At 55.1% G+C, this 25966-nt stretch overlaps 11 protein-coding genes across 11 annotated transcripts; 6 read left to right on the top strand and 5 right to left on the bottom strand.

Moving 5' to 3' along the window:
• Positions 1-917: 917 nt before the first annotated feature.
• PV07_10004 (uncharacterized protein) lies at positions 918-3671 on the top strand. The gene is made up of 2 exons (XM_016397302.1): positions 918-1481; positions 1598-3671. The coding sequence occupies exons 1-2, from the start codon at positions 1121-1123 to the stop codon at positions 3205-3207; spliced, it is 1971 nt and encodes a 656-aa protein (XP_016244493.1). The 5' UTR covers positions 918-1120; the 3' UTR covers positions 3208-3671.
• Positions 3672-3738: 67 nt separating this feature from the next.
• On the bottom strand, positions 3739-5321 carry PV07_10003 (uncharacterized protein). The gene has a single exon (XM_016397301.1). The coding sequence runs from the start codon at positions 5293-5295 to the stop codon at positions 3760-3762; it is 1536 nt and encodes a 511-aa protein (XP_016244492.1). The 5' UTR covers positions 5296-5321; the 3' UTR covers positions 3739-3759.
• A 267-nt stretch (positions 5322-5588) lies between these two features.
• On the top strand, positions 5589-7285 carry PV07_10002 (argininosuccinate lyase; the record flags this gene model as incomplete). Its single annotated transcript, XM_016397300.1, has 3 exons — positions 5589-5862; positions 6027-6911; positions 7041-7285. 3 exons carry the CDS (start codon positions 5589-5591, stop codon positions 7283-7285), a joined length of 1404 nt encoding a protein of 467 aa, XP_016244491.1.
• A 122-nt stretch (positions 7286-7407) lies between these two features.
• Positions 7408-9093, top strand: PV07_10001 (uncharacterized protein; the record flags this gene model as incomplete). Its single annotated transcript, XM_016397299.1, has 2 exons — positions 7408-8217; positions 8251-9093. The coding sequence occupies 2 exons, from the start codon at positions 7408-7410 to the stop codon at positions 9091-9093; spliced, it is 1653 nt and encodes a 550-aa protein (XP_016244490.1).
• Positions 9094-9233: 140 nt separating this feature from the next.
• PV07_10000 (uncharacterized protein) lies at positions 9234-14195 on the bottom strand. The gene is made up of 4 exons (XM_016397298.1): positions 13649-14195; positions 11452-13541; positions 10709-11401; positions 9234-10639 (listed from the first exon to the last, which is right to left on the bottom strand). Exons 2-4 carry the CDS (start codon positions 13387-13389, stop codon positions 9908-9910), a joined length of 3363 nt encoding a protein of 1120 aa, XP_016244489.1. The 5' UTR covers positions 13390-13541; positions 13649-14195; the 3' UTR covers positions 9234-9907.
• A 737-nt stretch (positions 14196-14932) lies between these two features.
• On the top strand, positions 14933-15950 carry PV07_09999 (uncharacterized protein). The gene is made up of 2 exons (XM_016397297.1): positions 14933-15170; positions 15227-15950. The coding sequence occupies exons 1-2, from the start codon at positions 15105-15107 to the stop codon at positions 15812-15814; spliced, it is 654 nt and encodes a 217-aa protein (XP_016244488.1). The 5' UTR covers positions 14933-15104; the 3' UTR covers positions 15815-15950.
• Positions 15779-16864, bottom strand: PV07_09998 (uncharacterized protein). The gene is made up of 4 exons (XM_016397296.1): positions 16643-16864; positions 16504-16568; positions 16236-16425; positions 15779-16111 (listed from the first exon to the last, which is right to left on the bottom strand). Exons 1-4 carry the CDS (start codon positions 16751-16753, stop codon positions 15932-15934), a joined length of 546 nt encoding a protein of 181 aa, XP_016244487.1. The 5' UTR covers positions 16754-16864; the 3' UTR covers positions 15779-15931.
• A 332-nt stretch (positions 16865-17196) lies between these two features.
• On the bottom strand, positions 17197-18775 carry PV07_09997 (uncharacterized protein; the record flags this gene model as incomplete). Its single annotated transcript, XM_016397295.1, has 5 exons — positions 17197-17820; positions 17872-17979; positions 18120-18341; positions 18386-18686; positions 18735-18775. The coding sequence occupies 5 exons, from the start codon at positions 18773-18775 to the stop codon at positions 17197-17199; spliced, it is 1296 nt and encodes a 431-aa protein (XP_016244486.1).
• An 808-nt stretch (positions 18776-19583) lies between these two features.
• On the top strand, positions 19584-21302 carry PV07_09996 (uncharacterized protein). The gene has a single exon (XM_016397294.1). It carries the CDS (start codon positions 19644-19646, stop codon positions 20361-20363), a length of 720 nt encoding a protein of 239 aa, XP_016244485.1. The 5' UTR covers positions 19584-19643; the 3' UTR covers positions 20364-21302.
• Positions 21303-21931: 629 nt separating this feature from the next.
• Positions 21932-23143, top strand: PV07_09995 (uncharacterized protein; the record flags this gene model as incomplete). Its single annotated transcript, XM_016397293.1, has 1 exon — positions 21932-23143. Exon 1 carries the CDS (start codon positions 21986-21988, stop codon positions 23141-23143), a length of 1158 nt encoding a protein of 385 aa, XP_016244484.1. The 5' UTR covers positions 21932-21985.
• Positions 23144-23501: 358 nt separating this feature from the next.
• On the bottom strand, positions 23502-25861 carry PV07_09994 (uncharacterized protein; the record flags this gene model as incomplete). The annotated part of the gene is made up of 2 exons (XM_016397292.1): positions 23502-25201; positions 25390-25861. 2 exons carry the CDS (start codon positions 25859-25861, stop codon positions 23502-23504), a joined length of 2172 nt encoding a protein of 723 aa, XP_016244483.1.
• Between the last annotated feature and the right edge of the window lie 105 nt (positions 25862-25966).

Genomic DNA, 25966 nt, shown 5'->3' with positions numbered 1-25966 from the left:
TCGGCGACATACTTCGCGGCAGAATGGCGCCTTCAGCGATCCACGAATCGACCACCACAAACCCAACAAAGACCTTGATCCACCACAGCCCCCGAGCACTGGCGCATGTCGTCCTGCGCACGAGTTCCGAGAACTATGAAACAATGATTCAGTTCTACCAGGACCTCCTAGGAGCCAAGATCGTCCATAAGGATCCAGTCCTGGCATTCCTGCGTTACGACGAGGAGCATCACCGTATTGCGCTGATCCAGAGCCCGGACACGCAGCCCAAGAACAGGAGCAGTGCAGGGCTTGACCACATCGCCTTCTCCTACTCCACGCTGACCCAATTGGCGCAGCAGTACGTCTTCCTCAAGTCGATGGAGAAGCCCATCAAGCCTTTGTGGGCGGTAAACCATGGCCCAACCACCAGCTTGTACTACCGAGATCCCGACGGCAACAAGATCGAACTGCAGGTGGACAACTTTGACGTCCCCGAGGAGGCCGACGCGTTCATGAGCGGACCGTTGTATGATACCAACCCGATGGGCACAGACTTCGATGCCGACGAGTGGGCTAACGATCTTTTGAGCAAGGCACTCCCTGATGGGAGCGAGGGACTGTCCATGCAGGAGATCAAGGAGAGGAAAATGCGCAAGGAGATCGGCGAGAGGCATGAGCTGCCAGAGGGTTTCTTTTGATTTCTCGCCTGATAATAGCGACTTGCTTCTTCCATCCCCCTTTGAGGGTGCTCATAGTCCTGCCTGGGTACAAGTAATGTCCCACCCGAGATGTGTTGTCTTTACAAGAGGTTACAGCCTTGTCATCACGTGCAACGTTGTGTAACCCAGCCTCCTCGCTTTCAACTTCACACTAACGTCGCTTCTCCTGACCGCCCCCCCCTTTTGTGTCTCACCACAGCAACCTCCAGTACAAGAACTTTGCGTGATGAAGGAAGGTTTGGAATTGTTCCGCCGCGTCTTATCGCCCTTTGCCTACCCACCACTTGCAAACTAGATCTTGACCCGCTCCATTCAAACGTGCTGTGCCCTTCCAAGCAACAGCGGCGCGAAGACCCTGGTCAAGAGCTTGGGGACTTCATGACTTCAATGCAGCCTTAATTCTGGACTCGAATGTCACTATGCTCAGGGCCAAGAGGAAAAGCTCATCTGCCAGGGCTGCAGGCAAGGAAATACGGTCTGGATGCAGGCTGTGCAACAACCTGCGTCCACGGGGTCACGCATCCAGCTCGTACAATGCAGACAGCAGTGCCACAAGAGTCAAAGCCGACCTTACGCTTTGCATAGATGCCCTCCAGTTGTCGGTCAGCGAATGCCAATATTGCAAGCTGCTGCGGCAATCCCTGCAAGCATTTGTTGGGGGAGAATGGCCCCGAATCCGCGCGCCGCTGTGTGTTGATATTGTGGAGGGCTCGCCGATCAAGATGTCGGTTCAGGAGTCCAGTGGCAAAACTACCGTGGTTGAGTTGTATGCTCCGTCAGGTGTGTCCTTTGCACTCCCTTTTTTTCGTCCGCATGTCTCTTCAATCATTTCTCGGCCGGTGTCTTTGACGGATCCCGGAAATGACTACAAGGTCAATGTCCTGATGCTGTGGCAGACCAACGGCCACCGTGGCCGGCCCTAGGAAACGCTCGCAGCATCCCAATCTCCTCGGGATCTGACGAATCTTTTGAATTCGCCCGCAAATGCATCCAAAACTGCATAGCGAGCCCGGCACATGGCGCGTGCCAGAAATCTTCCCCGAGCACGCTCCCGACCCGACTCATAGACGTCCAGGCCATGGACGAAACTTTAAGGCTGGTCGAGCTGAAGGGGAGGAAAAGCGTCGACTATATCACACTCAGCTATTGCTGGGGCGCCGGATCAGCAGTGACCACGACCAAGGCAAACTTGAGAGACATGCGAACAATGATTAACTGGGACACACTACCGGTCCTATTTCAGAACGCCGTCACCATCACGCGCCGGCTGAACGTCCGCTATTTGTGGATCGACGGCCTGTGTATCATCCAAGATGACAAACACGATTGGGAAGCCGAGTCGTCCAGGATGAGCGACATCTACGAAGCCTCATACGTAACAATCGCGGCCGACACTTGCGAAGACAATACCCGGCCCTGTCTGGTACAGCGCCCAAAGCGACTGCGCCTGGAACACCAGAATACGCGGGGGAAGGCGTTTACTCTCAAGGCGCGGAAAGTTTCCAACCACCACGAAGCACCGGAGGAAGACCTGGCATTTCGGGCGCAGGGACCCCTGAGGCTTCGAGCCTGGGCGTTGCAAGAGAGCGTCTTATCTCCTCGGATTCTGCACTACACGGAGACCGAGCTCACATTCGAGTGTCGCTCAACGTACCGCTGCGAATGCAATCCATCTCCCAGCCGGAAAGCCACCACTCCAGGCCTGTTGCCCAACTTGCTCTCGACGAAACATCACGCCAAGATCTTCAGGACCTGGCACCGCATCGTCGCGCAGTACAGCCTCCGGACGCTGACCGTCGCGTCTGACAAGCTCCCGGCGATCTCAGGCATCGCGAAGAAGGTCCAGACCGCCACCGGCTCCGCCTATCTGGGCGGGCTGTGGAACGACAACCTGGTCACGGACTTGCTCTGGGCTTCGGCACCGCATCTGGAGTCACCCCACCTCGCGCGGAGGCTGTATGGGTACCGGGCGCCCAGCTTCTCCTGGGCCTCCGTGGACACCCACATCCAGCCCTTTGAGGACAGCGAGGACGAGACCGCCGAGCTGAGCCCTCACGTCTCGATCACCAGGACCTCGTGCACCGTGTCCGGCTGCAACCCGCTCGGCGAGGTCACGGACGGGTTCCTTGAGCTGCGCGGACCGGTGGCAGAAGCCACGTTGGTGGCTCCGGAACGCTACAAGTTCGAGTACCACTTGGTGATCGCGGGCAGCGGGACCGCCGTGGCTGTCTCCCCGGACTCTCTGCTGGTGCCGGACTCGGTCGAGGACGACGACCCAGGCTCGCCGCACGGGACAGTACGGCGTGGCCGAGAAGGGGAGAGCTACAGCCCTTTCAAAGCACGCGTGTGGTGTCTCAGCGTCGCGGGCCATTCCCACGGCTGCATCTCCGGCCTCGTCTTGACAAAGTCGTCGCGAGTCCCCGGCGCTTACGAACGGATCGGCCACTTTACGTGCGGCAACGACTGGCTGGTTGGGGCGAAGAAGCGGAAAATCAAAATTGTATGAGAAAGATCAGAACCAGAATGTCTCCCGGGATGTGTCACTCGGGCCGGCCCTCGATGAGCCTTGAGAGTAACCGGACTCCCAGCCTCAGCCTCGGTGGAACAAGGGTTATCTTACTAGCGAGGATATAGGTGAGGGGAAGAGATGCCACTCACTACGTTGACAGATGGTGTACTGGGCTTTTAGTTGATCCAAGCGACCATTCTCGCTCCGTGCGTCATGTGGAAGGAACCAGACAGCTGAAGTGAATGACTCTTATGGTGAGATGTTGGGATATCTGGAAGTTTCGGGCGTTTAGGTCGCAGCTGGGTTTCCGAGGACTAGTCAGCTGGCTATGCCGGTCATAGCAAGGGCAGTCAATGCGCCGAACTCTGTGAACATTCGGGGCGTGCTGCCGAGTCTCAACCCAGGCACATACAGGTGATTCGCGGATCTGGCGGCCAGAGCTCAGAGCCGGGCAGGATATAGGGTGGCTGACTCTCGAGTGTAAAGAATGCCAGCCCACACTACCAGGTGAATAACTTTTGAAATTGATAACAGAATGGGAGGCCTCCTCTAGTTCGCTTGAACCGTGACCTCTACAACAGCCTCCAAGGCTTTCAGTGCCAACCTCGTGGCTACGTCGACTGGATCCTGGTCCCGTTCGACAACAACATCACTCTTCACGCCCACGCCTTCCCAATTGCCCTTCGTGATCGCGTTCATGGGCTGCATGTCCGGTATCCCGACACGCCACCAGCCCGGGCCAAAGTCTTCATCGCAAATACTGCTCATCCTCATGACGGGATTTGCGGCCCCAGCGGTTGTGTTGTGGGTGCCCACAATGGCTGTTGCACGTTGCAAGGCCTGCAGATTGTACGCCATTTCCTCCCCGCCCGAGGCGGTGTGCTCGCTGGTGAGGACGAAGAGTGGTTTTGACCCCCCAAAGCGGTCGGTGTCGCTTGGCAGCTCGGACGCAGGGAGCGTCGAGAATGATTCCCTGACGACTCCGTCGCGATCCACAAAATTGGTCAGATGAACAGGCCCGTCGTCCAAGAAATACGACAAAATGTAGGCGACGGTCTCGGGAACACCGCCGCCATTTTTCCGGAGGTCCATCAACAGAGCGTCGGTATCGGCGACATGGGATATGATGTCTCCAATGGCCTTGTGGATCTTTGGGTCGTCAGCGCGCTTCCGGGACATCGACATTAACGGGACGAAACCGTCAATTCGGATGATACCGATCTTCTTGCCGCCGACCGCCTCTATTAATGGGGCACCGAACCCGAAATTGATGTCTTTGAGAGCCTCGAAGAGGCCTGGAGGATCTCTCTCATCCACAGCACCGAGGTTTGGGGGTGGTGTGCTGAAGATGACTCGGATATGTTTGTCATTGCTAACAGCCACCATATCCTTGGTCAAGCGTTTCGCCCAGTCTTCAGAATCCATGTAGCCACGGTAATCCCCGCCTATCTCGTTGGCCTGGAGCTGACTGATGATCTTATCTCCAGTTTCGGGGAAGACATACTGTTCGCGAACGACTTCGCAGAGCTCGGCCACTATCTTGCGCTTCATCTCCTGCGTAAGCGGCGCCAGAGCCTTCTCGTACTCCTTTTTCCTTTCTTCTGGGGCGTATCTGACAGGGGTGGTGGTCGGGCCTATTTCGAACTTTGTGACGGGATGGTCCGCTTGAGTGGAGTTGACTTGTATCGCCACACGGGCATATTGAGGACGCTTCTTCTCGCGGAGAAGGATTCGCATCATGCCATTTCTGTCTCCATCTTCACTCTCGCACGGCGTTTCAGCCTGAACGAAGAGGAAGCCGCCAGTATGGCGTGAAAGCCCTACCTCTCTGTCAATGTTGGCCACGTCATCACTGGCAACGTCGTAGGGGAAATGGTCTGCATGATATGCAGCTAGCGTGTCACGATCCAGAGTGTTGAATGCTTCCAGCCAGGCATGGAATTGTTGCAAGGCTGGAGAGTCGGCGGAGAGGGATGAAGGCCCCCTGGCCTGCGTTTGACTGCGGCAGAATAGACCGTTGTTGACAAGGAGATAGACACAGGCCAATGCAAACAGCGGGAGCAACAGATAAGAAGGGACGGCCATCACGCTGCATCCTCTTAAATGGTCGGGTTGCAGGGAGAGATGAGGACAAGGCAACAATCAGCCTCGCCTCCTCCCCCAGTTTCCCTCCCCAGATTCGGGATGGGCCGGCAGTAGTTTTCTCCGTTCTTGGCAGACGTCATGGCCAAATCAAAGCCAAGCCCCTTATCGCAAGAAGCAAATAATTTTTTATCCGAAGTTTTTCCATTTTTCTCCGAAAATGAGTCGATGGAGCATTTGTACACGCCATTCCTGAAACTTCTCTTCATGTGTTAACAGTCTCAGAAATCTTCAGGATGACAGACCAGGGCAAAAAGGCGACCCCTGTGCGGCTATGGGGCGGCAGGTTCACGGGGGAGATCGACCCCCTGATGAACCAATACAACGAGAGTCTGTCTGTGGATCGGGTCTTCTATGCCCAGGATATCAAAGGCTCAATAGCCTACGCCAGAGCAAACGTGAAGACCGGCATTCTCACCCAAGAAGAGTTTGAGAAACTTGAAGAGGGGCTCCAAAAAGTCCTCAAGGAGTGGGAAGAGGGCACGTTCCAGCCGGCGCCTGGAGATGAAGGTGAGCGCACATGCTATTTGTGACCTCAGTCTCGTTGGGCCTCATCCAGGTACCACTCAAGCGGCATATCGATGTGTCAACCCAATAGAGGAGAATATTCTTTGGTTTTATTGTTACCGGCATATCCTCTCCAAAATAAACAGCTAACAAAAACTTCCAAAAAGACATTCACACGGCCAACGAGCGGCGCCTGGGCGAAATTATCGGGACAAACATTGCAGGAAAGTTACATACGGGCCGCAGCCGCAACGACCAAGTAGCGACCGACATGCGCATGTGGCTCCGCGACGAGCTGAGTTTGGTTGAGCAGTACCTGGTCGACCTCCTCAAGGTCATTGCCCTCCGCGCCAAGCAGGACATCGACTACATCATGCCGAGTTACACGCATCTTCAAAGGGCCCAGCCTGTCCGATGGAGTCAGTGGCTGCTCAGCCACGCGACGGCATTCCAATCCGACCTGGAGCGGCTGCGTTTCACCAAGAAGAACATTAACAAACTCCCTCTCGGCGCTGGCGCCGTGGCCGGCAACGCCTTTGGCATTGATAGAATCCAGCTGGCCAAGGAGCTCGGCTTCGAGGGCCTGATCATGAACAGCATGTCCGCCGTCGGCGACCGAGACTTCGTCGTCGAGGTGCTCCAGTGCGCCTCCACCATCGGCAGCCACCTGTCGCGCTGGTCCGAAGATTTGATCCTCTACAGCTCCCTCGAGTTCGGATACGTCAAGCTGGCAGACGCATACACCACCGGCAGCTCGTTGATGCCGCAGAAGAAGAACAGCGACTCGCTGGAGCTGTTGCGCGGCAAATCCGGGAGGATATTCGGCGCGATGACCGGCTTGATGATGAGCATCAAGGGCCTCCCGTCCACGTACAACAAGGACTTGCAGGAGAGCTTACAGCCCATGTTGGACACGACCAAGACTCTGAAGGACAGTCTCCAGATTGCGGCACGGTCGCTGGCCACGGCGACGGTGTATCCGGAGAAGATGCGCGCGGCGCTGAGCCCGGACATGCTGGCGACGGATCTTGCCGAGTACCTGGTTCGCAAAGGTAGGCTTCTGTCTCTCGCTTCTTTCTCTGCCCATCCAACCATATCCTTTGGCTACCCATCTTCTCCCTCCCTCCTTCCTCGTGTCCTCGTCATTTGTTGTCGACAAAGTTCTAACCCTATCTCATCAGGCGTCCCCTTCCGCGAGACCCACCACCTGGCCGGCAAGATGGTGGCGCTGGCCGAGGACGAGAACAAGGGGCTGGACGAGCTCAGCGTGGCGCAGTTCCAGGGCGTGGACAAGAGGTTCGGCGACGACGTGCTGAGCGTCTTCGACTACGAGCGCTCCGTCGAGCTCAAGGACGCCACGGGCGGCACCAGTCGGCGTGCGGTGCTGGAGCAGCTGGACGCGCTGCAGAAGACGCTGGGGGCTTGACACACGGTATCGAAAATGTTGGAGACGCTCAGATAGATCTACACCCGCGAGGCAGGCGTCCGTTCATCGATCCAGAAAATAGCTGACTTTCACTTGAAGGTGTGGTGTGGGTGGCGGATACGATGGCAACGGCTCCAAGACGGATCAGATCACGAGATCAATCAAAATCAATGCGTTCTAATTACGTCCCTTCCCCTTCCAGATCTAGAGATAATCCTCTTCCTCGACATGGTCTGCACTGCACGGCATTTCTGTCCTACAACCAGGCGCACATTGGATCGATCGACCCTTTTTTTCTAGACACACCCCAGCGAAAGGTAGTCCTCCTGGGGATCCAACGCATACCAGGAGATTTCGCTGTTGTCGCCGAGCTGGTCGAACTTGCGTGTCTTGCAGTGATGACGCAGCAACAACCGGTACTGGCATTCTCTTCGGGAGGGTCAGAGCCGGAGAATCACTCGAGGAGTGCAACGTGTCGGTATGACGTCCTAACCAAGTCGGTGGATTTCTTGGATACATGGGGTCCTGGATACTTCGTTCACAATAGGGCCGATCCTCGCAAGATCCACGCCATCGCGATAGGCGGTGGACATGTCCTGTTGGCCGACAGCGAGACCTTGCGCTTCCACTGGGCCAAAGGATCATTACTAGACAGCGCACCCCAGGCCACTTTCGATGCCGACACGATGATGAGAATAGGAACCGCCGTGAGCATCAACCAAAATTGCAGTATGGACGAATCCACGTACAGAAAGAGCTCGTTTTGCGCCTTACAGCCACTCGACACCCAGGGAGTGTTTTGGGAGGCTCAGGAAAGACAAGCCGGGTTCCAAGGCGGGCAGTATCTTACAGGAACCTACAGCCAGACCTGGAATAAAATCCCGGGAATCACCCTCAAGCAACGCAGCCTTCAACGCTCCGATTGGCACTTGGTCTATTTCCTCGAGCAGAACTGGGGACTCTAGGTCAGTTTCTGCACCAGCGTCGCTCGCCGAGTGTCCCTGCGCGAGCTCGTCACCGATCTTCTCCCGACGTTCGTCAATCCCCTCGAGCAGGACACCTGGGACGAACTTGTCAACGTCCACCACATCGTCCAGAACTTCACCCGGGGCAATCTTTTTGACTGGCTCCGCACCCTTTCGCCCCGCCTGCAACGGTACGTGTTCGCTCTCATCCGCGCCATCCTCGAACAACTCCAGCACACGGGGCTGGACCGGGGGAACGCCACTCTGGCAATCGCCTGGCCTCAAGAGGGCGACCTCGAACGCGGCCTGAAGATCCCCTGCAAAGCGCAGACCTGTTGGGCACAAATCATCGCCGACGCGGAAGATTGCGCCACCTTTGCATACGTCACGTCAAAGCGCCTCGAGACGAACCAGGTGAAGTGCCGGGGCGTCCAGAGAGCGTGGCAAAACGCGAGCAAGGCGCTGGTGACCGAGGTAAGCCGCAGCCAGCCCGAGGGACAGCCGATCCCAGCTCGTCCGGACCATGTCATCGACACCGCCGCCGCCGCCTCGGCGACCACGACGACAACCATTTCGGCGCAGACGGCCTGGCAGCTGGAGGACCAGAAGACCTACTACATCAAGAAACTCGACTCTCTGCTGCGCGTCAAGGTTGAAAAACCGAGGTCGGCCAGCAACGACGTCGCGCACTTGGTGGTGACGAGCAGCAACATCCCGCGGGCCCGGTGGAAGAGGTTGCTGGTGAGGGAGAAGGAAAGGGGCAACTGTCGGATCAGGGAGCGGCAGGCGAGTGGGGACTGCGCGGAGCGTGTTATTGTCAGGGCCGCGCTGATTGGGACGTAATCTATTCATGGGGAACGGTGAAGGACAAGAGAATAATACAGTAGGATGTAGCAAGGCTCCAGCTCAGCCTCGCGTCTCTTTCCCCTTTACCTATGCGCGTACAGAAACCCAAACGACCAGAAACGGGAAAAAGTTGAATAGGTAATATTGTTACTTGTTTCATGTTGTTTCACAGTAGGGAAGGCTAGAGATCAGGGGCAACGTCCACGAAAATGCTCATCTCATTCCACTCCGCTTCATCATCAGCTGCATCCATGCGCATCGTCGAGCCGCTATCGTACACAACAACCACTTCCCGCCTGCACCGAGGAAATTATCATCGATTCGACAAAGGAGGGGGGAATCAGAACCGTAGTTCCAATGTGCCCACGGGTTTCTCGCTGCCTTCCCTTCACTCCAGGCAGAGCATTCAACCCCCGTAGACCTCCCTAACCTTCACATAATCTCCATAGAGTGCCAGTCTCCAAAAATATTAGACATCCGCTTATGGGGTACACATCCGTCTCGTCCCAACCTGGCTCTTTCATCGGAAAGACATGGAGTTGATTGGTGCATCTCATTTGCGGTATGCCATCCCGTAATTTGTGCCCAAAACCTTTCCACTGTTGTACCTTCATGACCGAATGTGTATGGGGGTATCACAAAAGATGCGGTAATTGTACACTGTATCTTCCGTCCGCTCGTTGCTGGCTGGTGCAGACCCGTCCAGGTGTATTATGGAAGCTCTATTGAATCGGTTGGATTCATCTAGAGCTCTGCTGCCACGCGCACCTTGTTGCCTCTAAACTGAGGATTCCACGCTCGTGGGCAAGCATCAGCCTCGAGATCTCCGCTTCGAGCTAGCAGGGATCGCAATCTCAACCAAATGATCCTCATCGTCGTCATCATGGTCCGCTTGTCCCGCGAACTCCGAGGCCTGCTCGTCGGGATCATCATTCATTCCATACGCGTTTTCCAACTTCTCTTTCTCCAATGGACTCAAAACTTCTTCGTCGGAACTGTTGCTCTCGACTTCTTCCGTTGGGGTCACCATTTCGCCCATCTCTTCGTCTTCAAAAACCTCCAGTGGGCGGCGCTCGAGACTTGTCCTTGCTTCCAGGGGTGGATTTCCCGACTCAATGTCAGAGCCCGACCCATCAGAGGACGAGTCATCTAGTGACCCGTCGAAATCATCATGTGAAGTTTGTCCCTGCATATCTCGACTGGGCGTTGAAGAAAATAGACTGGTCAGACCTCTGCTTACTGAAAAGCTGTGGTGATCACTCGTGCTTGGACTTAGGGAGTTGATGTTGCTCCGCTTCCCAAACGTCGTGATATCTTGTTCTTCCTCGTCCAGCGAAAACGGGTCGCCGGCATCGTTATCGTCGCCGTTTCCCAGCGCAGCGAATGGGTCATCTGCTTCGGACCCAAATTCCGACGCAGCCACCTCTTGCTCGGCCTCTTGTTTGTGTCTCGCTAATCGATCAGCCAACCGTCTGCGAGCACGTGATGGCTCGATGTTGAGTGGTGCTGGCGGAGGTGGAAGTAAAGGTATTGGCTGATCGGACTGTGTTGAGAGCAGAGCATCATTAGCCTAAAAAGTAAACATCCGTCGAATTGTATTGGTCGCACTTACATTCTCCGCCGGAAGACCGCTATCAGCAGCAGAGAGCTGAGTCACTGTCCTCACATGCTCTTCATCCTCCGCATCATCCATATCTTCGTCATCGTCATCGGAGGAGCTTCCAAACCCACTGGAAACCGATCCACTCGAATTGTAGCCAGCACTGGTGGCGCTGCCATTGTTGGACAAGTCGATGCTGTCTAGAGCATGTTGGCCACCGCCCAATCCAACGCTGGCCAATCCGCTCGAAACACCAAAACCTTGACCAGCATTGACCGCATTCAGAACAGCCTGTCTGGGGCCAAGACCATTGTCTGGTCGAAATCCTCCCAGGATAGCATTGTCGCGTTCTCTGGTCTCAGCAAGTGTCTTAGTAACGTATTCCTCCCAACCTTGAGAGTAGATATAGTCCTGGACGACAGGCGAAAGCAACTCTCTGGGATGTCGTTCGCCAAACTTGACGACCTCTTCTGCTACCAGTGTCAGGTGCCCCATGTATCCTAGGCGCATATTCCTCGCCCGTTGTTCTTCGTCACTTCGTCTCTGACCTTCAATTATCGCGTCAGTAATTCGACCAGTTTCGAAGAGATCAAATGCTAAGAATCGGTTGTGGCCCCGGTCCATGGGCCCGTTGAAAACTTGCTGTACAACATCATACACGACGTTGTGGAGGAAGTTATTCCAAGGAAATCGGAAAAAGAAACTCTGTCCACCATTAGCTCCGTAAATAGAACCCGGCGATATATGACTCTTACCAAAATTGTTGGAACCACCCTGTTCTCCACAAACATGATCTTCAAGTAATCACCAACGACTGGCGCTTCGTCTGCAGCGGGTTGTTCGGACTGGACGACTTGCATTGTGTCATCTTCAGTCGATTGGAAGGATTCGCCTTCTGGCTGATCTCCGTGGGGCCCTTCATCAAGTCGAACTTTCACGGTTGACGGGCTTGTGGGCGGCTCTGGGCTATTTGCTGTGGGTGTCTTATTAGGATCCGACGATTTGGAGAACAGTGGTGCAGGCTTGTCCTCTGGATGAGGTGAGATGTCTCCAGGCTGTGACTCCCGAGCTGAAGCCTGAATCTTTGATTCATGCTCATCGGGCGCAGTCATGTCCGTGTCTTCTAGACTGAGACGGCGGACGGTCTCATCCAGAGCACCGGTCGGCGTATTCGCTTGATCGTGGGATTGGCGAGATAGTATTGGGTTTTCAGCCGAATCCGGTTTCGAGCCCAAAGTGAGGTCTGTCGCTTCCGAAACAGCGACCTTCTCAAACCCATCCTCATCGTTGAGGTTGGCGATACGTAGTTCTTCTGTCGAGGTGGACCCCGAGGGAGTGAACGCATTTTCGAACCTCGACGAACTCGCCGAAATGTCGACCGTAGAATCTTCTGACTGCCTGGTGGACAGAAAAGCCCCTTGCGCTCTCAATCTCTCTCTTTCGGCGTCTCTTGCCTTGATGAATTCTTCACTGCCCCTCTCATTTAGAAGACCCATGTTGCTGCAATGGAGTAGTTCTGCCATCAACTCGCAGGTCTTGAATCGGTCAAAGCCGAGAGGCTCGATTTGGGTCCCCCACGCTGATTTGAGTTGACCTCTCTCAACTACCCTCGTCTCCTCGCCTTTGGTGACGGTGTGCTTGGAGCTGAGTATGAGGTTCATGAAATCCGGAACATGCTGGGCAAATAACCTCAGGAGGGTGCCGAGATAGATGGGGTCGTGGTTAGTTGGAGGAGCGTCAGCGCTGTGACCTTGATCAGGATCATAGTCGGAGTTGTTCTTCCTGATAACTTCGATTACAATCCCCACGCCCACTGTAAGCGGGTTCCCACCTTTGAGCATGTATGAAATAAGCTGTCGTATGCACTTTTCCGATACCAGTTGGCGTGTAAGGCTGTTCGGGCCAATACAGGATTGCTCATTTTGAGCCGCATTCGCAGATATTGTTATGATAGCTTTCAAGAAATCTCCGGCAGAGGTCTGGGTCGAGGAGTTGCATTCGGGAGACAGGTTGGAAAGGAGCATGGGGATCAGATCTTGCCCGTGCAGCCAGTCAACAATGCCCATTCCCCCATCCGATTTTTCGAGGCTGATGATTTTCAACAGCAAGTCCATCACCATCGGACAATCGACGTGCTGGAGAATAGCCGCAACGATTCCCGGGAGAGATTTGAAGAAATCCAACATCTCCTCAGTCTTCTTTTCAAGTAGGGTCTCGTTGACCTTTGTGAAATAGCCTGCCTGGAGAGGGTCTAGTGGGGCGGGCCTCCGCAGAAAATCCCAAAATTCAGTGAGATAAGGAGTGTTGGCCATCAGCGACTCTGTGATCGACCAAGTCTCGCAGGACAAGATCTCACAGGCGACAAAGGCATATTTCAGGCGCTTCTTCTCAACCTTCTCTTGTTCTTCGTCCAGAGGCTGCGGTTCATCCTCATTATCCATTGCGAGGCCTTTGCCCTTCTCATCCTCCTCGTTTTCATCGGACTCGGGTTTGGGGCCAGGTGCAACAACGTAGTTGAGGAGAGCATGTAGATTTGATTCATCGCGCAGATATTCTATCAATTTGGTGTGGTGCGACTTGAGCTCCTGAATGAGGTCGGACTCTTCCAATAAATCTTCGAGCTTGACATTGGGCTTTTCGAGGAGGGTGTCGATGGAGGATATATTGGAGTAGCCTCCAAATCGCCAAAACATGGTTGCGGCTGCGATTCGGACGCGATCGGAGTACGGCAGGAGATCTTAGTAATGATACAGAATCGGAGGGGTGTGGTCGTCAAGTAACAGGCCGTGGGAAGTCGTAACTCGTGAATTGAATATTGAGTAAGACATAGACAGGCGGTCCAGCGCTATTATCGGTGTCCAAAAGTTAGCTCTTTGAAGCAAATGAGCAACCGGGAACCTCTTGAGGTGTGCAATGTTGCCGGTAACTCGGAGTGTGCAACCGCATGTTTACCTGTTGTTACAAAGGAGTGACTGGAAGAGAAGTCAGGACAACCGTCAAAGACACGGGTCCCAGGACTGTTCGCCCGGAAGCGATTACTGTAGGGATGGAGGGTCTCTGAGCGCGAGAGGTGATGTGTACGGTGGTTTGTAAGTTGTGGATGATTCGGGAGTCTGGTTGGAGATTCGGCGGGTAACAAAAAGAAAGAGAGAAGCCCGCGCGAACTTGGCAGGAAAGCAGTCAGAACTGCGCCGTCCACTGATCACAAATCTCCAGTTTACATGGAATGCAGCACCAAGCGTCTTGGAGTTATGGAGGCGCGGTAGTATTATGGCTGGTGCCTTGAATGGGTTGTGGTACAAAACACTGATAATAGCAATGACAAGAGTTGTGCTACGTGCAACACGGAGCGCAGGCAAAAGAGCCAAGTGACGGGAAAGGGACCGGCTGAGTGACTTGGGCACGAGATTCACCACCGGCCGAAGAAGCTGGAGTCCTGAAGTCGCAGAAGTCGCAAGGACAAGCTAGCGACTGACCATTAGCAGATGCCTTGTGGCCCTCTTGCCGGCGCCTCCACAAACAAGCGCCCCCCTTTTTCCCTCGCACCGCGCCCAACAATCCGCCTATCCTGATGATTATTGCCCGCCACGAAATGCCCATGCCACATGGCTCCCTAGAAAGTCCGAATCGCAAGGGCCCCCCCCAGCCAGCCGGGCCCCCAGATGTCCTAGCTCTTTCCACCGAAGCCCAATCTCCAACTGGCCGAAGCACTAACAGGTGATATGATGGTGAATGCCCTGATGCATGGGAAGCGTGACACCAGATATGCAGATGAGGTGGCACCGAGTAGTAAAGAAAAAGGGGGCCGCAGGCACGTGCAACCTTTCCGGGATCATCTGGCAAAAGCTTTGGGCATCAATGAGGAGGAGGATACTCGGTAGTCATAGTCAATTTGCGCATCTGCAGATCTGTAAGTCGAAACCTGCATCTCGTGCGGGACGACCCTTACCCCTGGTCTCTCTCACCTCCTTACCTTGGGACTGCCACGTTGCGATGACCTGCTTTGCCGCAGCAGTTTGCCGTGGTGACCTACTAGAATGAATTGACGTTGTTGAGCATCAAGACCAGGTATTGCTAGTCCGTAAACGCCATTGACAAAACTCAAAGGATAATGCATCTCCCTGCCGAGTAAAGATACTGCTGGAAGCGCTCTAGGGCATACCAAAGCACGAGGGATTCCGGAGGGCGAGATGAGAAAATGTGGGCGAGCGAGGGCGGCAGTACCAAGAGGTCACCGGATAAATGTCGGAGCGAGATGACGCACCAGAAAGCCTCACAGGCCGGGGCAGGCAACTTTCGCTGCATCGCTGCTCCATCTACACTCGAGTATCTCGTACACAGACACCACAATTCTCCGCGTTTCCTCTAATGTCTGGAAGGATCCTTTTCAATTGAGATCTCGCACAGGATGAATCGGCTCTTCGGATCCAAAAACACGGCACCCAAGCCCACTTTGAACAGCGCTATACAAAATGTGGGTTTCACCAGCCCCTCTCCGGGCAGCTTGGGATGGTCTGACTCTCGTCGCAGGTAGACACGAGAATCGATTCCATCGATGTCAAGCTCGCCAAAATCAATGCCGAACTCTCCACGTATCAGCAGAAGCTGTCGAAAATGCGCGATGGGCCTGGGAAACAGGCAATCAAACAGAAAGCCCTCAAAGTCCTACAGCGACGCAAAATGTACGAATCACAACGGGACCAGCTTCAGCAGCAGTCGTGGAACATGGAACAGGCGGGAGTGATGCAAGATAACCTGAAGAATGTCATGACCACCGTGGATGCGATGAAGACCACGAACAAGGCACTGAAGCAACAGTACGGCAAGATCAACATCGACAAGATAGAACAGATGCAGGACGAAATGGCGGATCTGATGGAGATCGGCAATGAGATCAACGAGAGTATCAGTCGCGCCTACGATGTGCCTGATGAGGTCGACGAGGCCGAGCTGGATGCCGAGCTTGAGGCGCTGGGTGAGGATATGATGTTTGAGCAAGAGATGGGGATTGGCGAGAGTACACCCGGCTTCCTGCAGGACGAAGTCGCTCCACCACAGTTCGTGGACGAGCCTCCGGAGCATGCCAAGGTCAAGGAGGCCGCGGGCGGTGTTGGCTAAGAATGGCTGTTGGGGATGTGAGCTATCGTTTTTCTCGTTACAACTGTCTGTCGACTCTGCAAAATCTGTAATGTCGCGTACAAGCGTGCGTCTCTTCGTTGTTTGAGGTCCACAATGTCAAGTGTTCTTCTTCAAATCCTGCGTCCAAGCTCTCACGGCTTTGGGACCCTCGTGTGCTGCCTTGAATAACTGTCGTTCACTCTCCTCCAGTCCTCGCAGGAACTCTGCTCCCTCGCCCAATGCGCCGCGAGGGTTATGCGCTTGATCGGCGATTTCTGCTGCTCGTTCTTTGAATGTCTAGACCCCGGCAAACACCTCTCGCATCAATATCGGACTTCGAACTAAACACCATAGTTCGACGAGCGTGTATCGCAATCCGCGTCAGGGGGGTTGGGGGCGGGAACACGAGTATAATACTTACATCTAACAAGGTATCCAACACCGCGCGATCATCGAATAACTCCATGATTCGAGCTCCGAGGGCGTAGAAGTGCGGTGCCTGCGTGCGCAGATCGACTGTCTTGGGGTCTGCCTTAAGCGCGTTGATGACGCGCTGCTGCAGCGGTGCCGGGAAATCCAGCGTGACGAGCCTTGGAGAACCAGGCGTGTTTCTGGTTGAGAGACAGACACAATCAGACGGATGCGATCTTCACGCGTTTTGGATGCCTGCGGACGTGTGCGATGCTTACCCCGTCGACACCGCGAGCATGACGCCTAGCCACATGGGCAGATCGATCTTGGTGCCCGCTTTGATCTGTCTCTCGTGTATCAGCAACACATCTACTCGTTTGTTCCGCCTCGGGGATACGGGATTGTTGTCACACTGACTGTTCCGCCGGCATTGCCATCCAAGTACCCGAGGCCAGGCACGTCCAATTCAAAGGTGCAGGGCAGTTTTTGCGAGTCAGTCAAGATGGCGTCGACGTCGTAGTAAGACATGCTTCGCGTCGGCCAACCATACCAGATGATCAGACACTGCGATGTTCGTTCGCAAAGCCTAAAGGTTGGAGTGAGAAGACTATCTACGCGTGATGAGACGAGATATATGCGTGGTAGGTACGGAGTATATAAATATATACGTGTACTCCCTAGAAACGTTGGATACCCGCCAAGTCACGGATCCACCCTGCTCGATGCTCCACTGCCGACCCGCTGAATGGTCGACTCTGTCCTGTTATCCCGGATCACAAGAGCCTCCGTATTACAGCATGTATTGGGTGTTGCTGCTCTTGTATCCACTACGGAGAGAATGGGGATTTGACCAGGGAGATGTACCTGTTGAAGCGCAAAGCGTTCTCAAGCGTGACCCCTTCTATGAATCGACCAGGAAAATAATCTTTGGAAGGAGTACAAGATGGTTGTTTCATATACTATAGATGGGCCTAGATATATTCCGGATAGCGGTAGCCCTGATATGGTGTTGATACCAGACCGATGTCGTAGGCATCACGATAGCGATCATCGCTTTCAGTCTCCCCTCGAGCCATGTACGAACTGCCTTGTCCTAAAAGCACACTGTTACTGCGTTGGTCGTCCACCTGCTGCTCCACAACGTGGGCGTCATCGCCAGGCTCTGCATACCTGGGAGGCAATACTCGTGGGCCTAAGTTTTGGAGGCGATGGTCGTCCCCAAATTGAGAATCCCCCGTGTATTTCCCGAGGACATTATAGCTGGGGTCGCTTTGTCGGGACCTGCGACCAACGACCATCCATTTGGCAGCACGGCATATGGCCTTGACAATGTCCCACCAGTTCAACACGTCGACCAAGGCCAGGAGACCGAAAGCGCCGCCCTTGTACTCACCGAGCACCTCCGAACCATCTGACCTTGTCCAGTTTGCGCCCTTGGTATAAGGCCTATACGGGTACGCCCGGAGATGGAGGAGAGATATTATGGCCATCTCGGCGCAAAGAAGGGTCCCCGGCAGGGAGACACGGAGATCCGGGGTTTGAAAGCGCTTCGACGCCCTGAAGGCGCCTAGGCTCAAGAGTATGGACATGAGCAACTAGCTCCAGGTAATCAGCTGCGTCAATAGCATTCTGGGAGGAAGCAATACATTTTGATAAGTTAAGAGATAGAGCACAATTTTGATGCAGGAAAACTGGAATTTGGTCTTCCATTGGTTGACATCACCAACAATCTGATCATGGTATTGTCCAAGGCACTGTACAGGGTGTTAGAACTAGTCTCGGTCTTATCAAAAATTGCACAAATGGTTCCCAACAAAAATTAATCCAGTATGATGTCTCCAAATACATGTCGGAATCTGAGCGTTATGTGATTTCGGAAGGAGGGACAACTCACGAAGGAAGAAACGATAGCGGAGGCGGTGTTAAAGGCCAGAATCTGCGACAATTCAGCAAGGATGCAGCCATCAGTGGCCAGTGACCGAAATGCCCATATATGAGCGAAGGCAGGTTGAATAGGAGCCTCACTACAATAGCGATCAAATATTTGAGCAATGACGCCAGCAATTGATGTGGCCATCAAGACAAAACAGTATTGGAAAACGCCGAAGAAGTTGATCTGTCAACAGTCAGAGACGTTCCGGGAATCTCGGTGACTCTTACATTGAACCACGTTAGACCGCTGCTCGGGGTGCGCAACAATCCTTTCTCGGCGCCGCCCGTACACTTCTGTAGCCAGGATACAGGCCAGTTCCATTTCCTTGGTGTCACATGTCTGAAGTATCCCTTTTGTTGGTGGAGATTTGGGGCAATATAGGAGCTAAGTAAGTTGAAGAAGGACGCGAGCCCAAACGCGGCGTAGGCATTTCCAATGAGGAGGAAATAAATGTTTTTCCTGTAGTAAACAACCGGAAGGAGATTGCTGACACTATAAACAGGTATCATGAAGAGCATTCTCGTGACACTGGCGGCTCGATCAGCCCTGAGGTCGAGCTCAAGACAGAAGACTCACTGTTTCTGCCGCGACGCCTGCATGTAATGCGTGGCGTGCATCGGTATCTGTGACAGAGAAAGTACCCCCGCAAGGATGGTCGAGCCCACTGCAATCCAAACCAGGATTTTATGTACTGTCCAACCGTTCCCGACCGGTTCTTCTGTCACCGGCACTGGTTAGCGGAGACGAACATGAGAAGGAGAAATCGACACTACCCGTCAAGTCGGACAATGTTGAATTGCATTGTGGCCACCCCATTGTCACCGAAATTGTTTGAAAGGGCCAGAATCGCAAAAGAAGAAATGCTGGAGACGCTCAGGCTCAATTGGCCTGGTGAGGCTGATGATATCTGGCGCCATGTCTCAAGCAGCCCTCGGCCCAGTCACAATGCTGTTAGCAAATAGATTCCAAACCCACGTAGGGGCAGATAGTATTTCCAAAACGTGCCCAATTGGTAAATAGCGGCAGCGGCTGGCTAGATCAAGCGGCTGAGAGGTCGAGACTCGAAATGGAGGTGCGGCTGTGCTGGATATCTTGGGCTATGTTTAGGGAGACGGAGCAAAACGTTCGGGACTAAGCGACGCGAGAGGGCGACGTCGAGGCCAGAATGCCTGCCAGGACTCTACGCTAATGTTTATAGGCTAGCGCGGTTTGAGGCTTGCTGGGATGGAGATCAGTGGCAGCTCGACTAGTCAAAGCAGCGTGTAGTCGAATATGCACTTTCATAGCTAATCTGGGTAAGTGCCTCGGTGCATCTTTAAAACAGCATGCTGCTGATGTATCCACGTGATCATGAAGAAGAGCCAATCAAACGCGTCTTTTCCCCTTGCACTGTGACCTCGACGCGTTCCCTGCAAAGAATTTCAAGTCGTCAGACAGTCCATTGTGTTCCGCTGTTTCCTCCCCTCAAGTTCAAGGAGGAATAAGATGAGCTCCCAGTCAAACCCTGCGGCTTCTGCATCGCAATCAACATCGGCATCATCGTCACGCCCACCAGTGACCCTCGGGCAGACCACCCATCTGGACCCCGGTGCGTACGTCCGTGGCACCCACGCCATCACAGTCGGTGAACATGACCTAGTACATCCTAGAGCTCAACTGGTCGCTGTCCACGGACCCCTCTCCATTGGTGACAAGTGCATCATCTCGGAGAAATGCATCATTGGTGGCCCTGTTGGGATCTCAGGCGGCCCGACCTCCGATCCGGCTTCGAAAACGGGAAGTAATCAGCCTAGCCCGTTGATTCACCAGGGCGGTGCCGACGATGTCGATGATGAGGAGCGTGACCCCCTGAAAACTGTGATCAATGACAGTGTTTACATCCATCCAAGCTCGCAGGTGCATGCTGGGGCAACAATCAAGGAGGGAGTCCTGATTGAATCCCACGTGACAGTCCTGGCAAACGTCAAGGTTGGGGCACATGCAAAGATCTGTGCTGGGGTGACCGTGGATAGAGATGTGGCGGACTGGACAGTCATATATGGAAATGGCGACATGAAGCGACGGAGGAAGACACGGTCGGCTGAAGAAGATCAGACCGAGCTTGTCGAGATGCTGAGGCTCAAGGCCATGGACAAGGAACGCGAGGGAACAGTGACTCTTCTGAGGGCCGCCACTCGGATGGCGAGTTTGGCCAAGAAGAAATGAAGAACTTCTGCAGACGGCTGCCAAAATACGGACTAAAGAGCTGGCATTTCTTTCAGCAAGGAGCACAAGATCGCCTGACCCGAGATACGTGCAGCATTGTCTTTGAGGGTCCTTTCGATAACTTCACGTCGCCAATATCGATGCACTGCCCTGAGACTAATTCGCTGGCAACCAGATATCTCAGCAACTTCTGCAGCGCTCCCTCCAAGATTACGCCAGTTACTACGCTTGTGGCGATACACAACCGACACCACATGGTCAGAGGCAGAGGCCAAATGCAGGATGATGGTCTTGTGTTCCTTGTTATGAATCATAAGTGCGGATCAATGCTTCCATGCTTGCCACCCCTCTTGGTTCTCGGAACTGTCGATTGAAGACTCCAGTGAGAACAAAATCGACAAAACCAATATGCAGCTCGTCAGGTCATTTGGTCGGCTCCTCATCACGGCATTGAGCTCTTGACCACCCACCTGCCAACAATTACCGGCGAAAATGAAAGGGCAGCAAATTCAGAAGAACACGTCTGATGTTATCCGCCTTTGGAGACAAAATCGGATTTCACGAAGTATCCTCTTGTAAGGAACGCGACGACTAAGATCTCCAGCAGGCCGTGGCTCCCACTGGTGCGCAATAGTGAAGTATAAGGCTAGTTCCTCCAGGACGTCCTTAGTGGTGCTAATAAACCCGACAACGTAGAGTCGCCATCGGTTGAAGCCGTTAGGGGGGAGTGCAGCGATTCCCTCTACTTCGGGCAAATAAGGTGCTACACTCATCAAGACGACAATATGCAGCCTCAAAAGCGCGATGTGCCATAGATGACGACTGTGCAGGACAGACCTTGTGGATGCTTCACTCCCAGCCACCTCGATTTTCCAACTCTCGGCGCAGAAAACCGATGTAGACGTCGAATCGAAGCACAGCAATTTACTTAGCGAGGAAGCGTATTCTAAGTATCGCTCAAAGCGCGGCTACTCTACGAATATCCGGGCGAATGCCTCATTCTCGATTAGCTCTGGCCGGACATGCTCACCATTATGGTAAGCTTCCAATCAAGACAGGATCTTAGTTGTCGGGACCTTGACGATACTCTAGAGAGCACCATCCCACAAATGCACACTCGAGAGCGGCGGCATTTTTCCAATTGCGGGTGTCTTTAGCCCAATATGAGGCGCAACAGTACCAAAGCGCCCCCCAACAGCAACCCAGCCGGCCTTCTACTGCATTGAAATTTGGGGGCGCTTTAGGTCCGCAGCATGTCTTAGAGCCTCATAAGCCCCGCGTTGGTCCTCCAGCTCGATTTCTTCCTAAGCATGCATGGTCACATCAGTCATTGCACGTTCAGGCCTCCAGAGCGGAGCTCCGCCTATGGAGCCACTCAACTACCTTGTCGCTGGCCCTCAACCTGAATCTTAGCCAATGGGTTTGGTATGTTGCAAGCAACCTAGGCGTAGTCCGCCGAAAGACCTATCACTCTTTTCGCTGGCATCCTCGATAAAAATAAGACCCAAGGGAGCGGGACGGCGCGACCATTTCTTGCTTGTCCTCCCGATTTATATGCCCAAAGGCCAGCCAGAAGTCCCTTTGGGGGGACATACTACCAAAGGTCAGATCTTAGGGTCAGAATGGCATCGCGTTCGTGCCTCTATCTGTTGGTGTTCGTCTCGTTGATTTCCACATCTACGGCTGCTGTGCATTTCAAGAGTTGGTATGGACAATTCCGACAGGTCTTCGAGCACATCATGGAGAATGATTGCCAGGCAGAGTATCAAAGTTACTTACAGAAAGTTGCTCCGAAGGACTATCTGAGCGAATATGTCACGCCAGTCATCGACTGTATCCTGGAAAATCTGAACGAAACACGCAAGTCCAACATGGCGGCCGCCGCAGTGTTGCTGGGTCTGTTACCGACAACTCTAGGCCTTGTTGGCTCTACCACAGTAGAAGTCGGCCTCGTGGCACTGAGGCGGCCTTTTCTCTCCTTCCTGCTCGCAGCCGGGGCGCCCGCTGTCTCGCCAATCCGCACATTCGATTACATTGACACGACAGAGCTGCTGGAAAGGAAACCCAAGACCGTCAGGATCAAGCAGATGAGTCGGCCGGCGGGCTTCTGCGTCTCTCTTTTCCAATATGTCATGGCAGCCGCAGCGGTCGTCAACCTGGCTTTTGTGAGCTACGAGATCTGCGTGCGTACCATCTGTTCCTTTGCCCCCGAGACTGCCTACCTCCCGGCACTGTGGGCATTTCTGGCCGTTGCTGTGCACTTCTTTGGGACGTGGTCAGTCTATTGTCGAACCCGGATCTCCATCAAGCCCGACGAGAAGACGCCCGCGGGACTGTGGCAGATGATATCCGCAGAATTCACGCCTTCTGCGTCGCGACAAGGGGCGGATCTGGAGATCAAGGAGGAGACGTATCTGTACATCTTCCTCTCCTGGTTCACCGCCACGGGCACCGTGCTGCACATTGTGTACGGGACGCTCGTCTTTTCGAGCCTCATCTTCATCTCCACCAGCGACGCCACGGCCGTGGTGGCGAGGTATCTGGCGTCCACCCTGGTCTGCCGGGCGATCGTCATGTACGAGCTGAGTGGGCTGCGAGAGGTGTTGAGTAGTGATCGGAGAAAGGACTCGCACGGGGGGTCCGAGCTCATACCGATGGAACCGACTTCGGGCACGATGTCGCTCGGCGACCGTCTCGGGGGCGTTTGGAAGCGGGGGCCCTTGAGCCGCACGGAAGAGTGGCAGTTGCTGCGCGGAGCAGACAGGCCTGGGGAAGCGTGAGTGTCGAGAGACTTTGTACGAGCTCTTAACCCACGCCACGGTACGGTAGAGACAGGGCGGCGCATGAAATTATGACATCAAGACGGGCATTTCGGAAAACGGGGGTGTTGAAATGTGAAGCATGAGTAATGGCTCTGCCCGAGAGGACCAAGCGCACCAAGTAAGCGGCGGAATATCTGGGACGTTGCTCACCCCACCACCAAGGTATTCGCCATCAACACCAAACTTGTCCTTTCCGTCATTGCAAGAAAATCCCGTATCCAAATCCTCCCGTACCCGTACCTCGTTTTTCATGGGCGTTTTGGCCTGTAGATTCTGGCCACGTAAGAATCCACGAATCCACGAATCCACGAACCTGTCATACAATCGTAATCTCGTAACGCATGTCGGGGCGCAGGTCGCCCGTGTCGAAGCGCGCCGGCGCACACGGGACCAGGAACTCGTCGCCGGCGGCGTCGGCCGTGAAGGTGCCGTAGCGGCGGAACTGCCGCTCGCGGCCGGACGGGACGAGCAGGAGGCCGCGGTACCGGGGCACGCGGTTGCGGGCGCCGCGCAGGAGCGGCAGGCAGTAGACCACGCAGGGCAGCGGGCCCGCGGCCGCGGGGCTGAAGCCGTCGTCCGGCCGGCAGATGGCGGAGGGGACGGTGCGGTGGGCGATGCGCAGCGCGAGGCCCGGCGTCGGCGAGCCCGGCTGGTGCGTGCGCGCGAGGCTGACGCGCAACAGCACGCCGGCCAGGCGGAGGTGGCCCGCGCGCACTTGGCCCATGGGGTCGTCCTGGTCGACCGGCACGACGGTCGCGCCGGTGATCTCGACCAGCGGCGTCGTGGTCGGGGATGCCCACGTCTCGGCTTCGCACGGCACCGTCGCCGTCCGGGACGCCCACGACCAGCTCGGCGCGATGTACTCGCGGCTGCTACTGCTGATGCTGCTGTTGGCATCGGGCGGGGGGTGGTCGGGATCCGCAACGTCCCAGAGCAGTTCGAAGGGGAGGTCCTGCTTCCACAGGCCGGCGAGGTACGTGTCGTGCTGCAGCAGGCGGCGCTGCAGCTTGCGCGCGATGCCCGACAGCGCGACCAGCCGGTCGGTGCGCCTGCTCAGCCGGCCGGCCGAGTACGTCTCCATGACCTGATCCCAGATTCCGTACGGCCCGACGCGGCCGCCTCGAGTGTTCGTCGACCAGCCCGCTTGTTGTTGCTGCTGCGGCTGCAGGTTCTTCGGCAGGGCCGAGAACGGCAGCAGTTGTTTGAACTGCTCACCCAACCCGTCTGGGAATCCCGCGGGGAAGGCCTCGGATGCCTCGACGCCCGAGCATTCCCAGTACAGCTGAGCGGCGCCGAAGTGCAGCACGCGAGGCGAGAGCAGCCGTTCCTGCAGCACCCACGAGCGGCCGTTCAGGGGCGCCTGGGAGACGTTCTTCGCCCAGTCCTCGTGGTCCACGCAGTACAAGGACCTCTTCTCGCCCATCTTGGCTACCACGGGGACGGCGCAGGGGGAGATCAGGCGGGGATCGCGGTCGGAGAAGAAACCCCGGTTCCCATCCGCAGCGGCCGTCGCGGCGAGCGTGCAGAAGGCGTTCTGGTAGATCTCGCCCATGTTGGCGGACTCCCGCCTCCAATCCTCGGCCGAGTCTTGGATGATGCACAGCGAGTCGATCCACAGATACCGCACCGCGAACTCGTCCCAGAACCTCTTGGTCACCATGATGGCGTCCTGGAACGTTCGACACAGCGTGTCAATCTCCACGCCCTCAAACAGGGTGGCTGCAGAAGCGGATGTCAGGATGACCCGTGGACCTATCCCCCAGCAATGGCTGAGTGCGAGGTACTCGATCGCGTACGCATCCCCAATGCTCTCGACCGTCCGGAGGCGGACAGTGTTGGACTCGCCGACTTCAAGGAGCCGTTTTGGAAGCTGCCGCTGACGGATTTCCAACGACCTGGGCGAGCATTGACGGTGTGTGGAGATGCACGTCCACATCCACGTTTTGAAAGTGTTCCAGCTTTCCTCGGACCGGGTGGTGGACGTGATCCTTGCTTGTTGCGTGAGGGGCTCCGCCTCTGTTTGCAAGTCAGCTCCAGTCGTGAGAAGGGACGTGAGAAACAGAGCAGACTTTGCCAGATAAAAGGAAGGTCAGCCCAAGCAAACACCAACAGATGGTCCAAGCAGGTAACAACATCACCTTGCAGTCAAAGTTCTCGGGGAGGAGCAAGTTTTCTCGACACAAGTCGCAAGGAAATATATCTACCTTCACTCGACAGTAACCTGAAATGTCGTTTGATAGGCTTCGCGTGCTCGTGGGGGTTCGTGAGGCCGATCTGGTACTTATACTCTACCAGGAGCTTTCTCGAACATTGGCGCTGTGGCGGAGAGAAGACGGCTCGATTGATGGTGAAGAAACACGGCAGCCAGTGCGCCGGGCGATCGTCCCGCAGGATCTCGTTCCAGAAAGCGTGGACTTGGGGCGGAGCAGCAGCCCAGAGCAGCATGCACAGGTGGCAGCCATCCGAGGCGGACTTCTTCAGCCTGGGCAGGCTGTGGTGGTTGGCCTTGTAGAATGGCGACTCAGGGGGCGTCGGTGAGGCTGAGCGGAGGACATCTCGTCTGGACTGGGCGGCGGGTACGAGATGGCGATGCACCAGCCTGACCGGATGATCAGCATTGTTGTCGTTGTCGTCATCCTGCTCCCGGAAAGCGTTGGCGCACGCACTGCATAGCATCCTTGATCTCGTTCCACAGAGCAGCCTCTCCGTCCAGGCTTGGGGTCATGGTAAAAGCGCAAGAAGTTTGCGGCGAGCTGAAACTATAGCTTTTCGTCTAGTGCC

This window comes from Cladophialophora immunda, assembly GCF_000835495.1.
Source record: "Cladophialophora immunda strain CBS 83496 unplaced genomic scaffold supercont1.6, whole genome shotgun sequence".
In the NCBI taxonomy this organism is placed as follows: domain Eukaryota; kingdom Fungi; phylum Ascomycota; class Eurotiomycetes; order Chaetothyriales; family Herpotrichiellaceae; genus Cladophialophora; species Cladophialophora immunda.
This window is presented reverse-complemented; position numbering and strand designations above follow the sequence as displayed.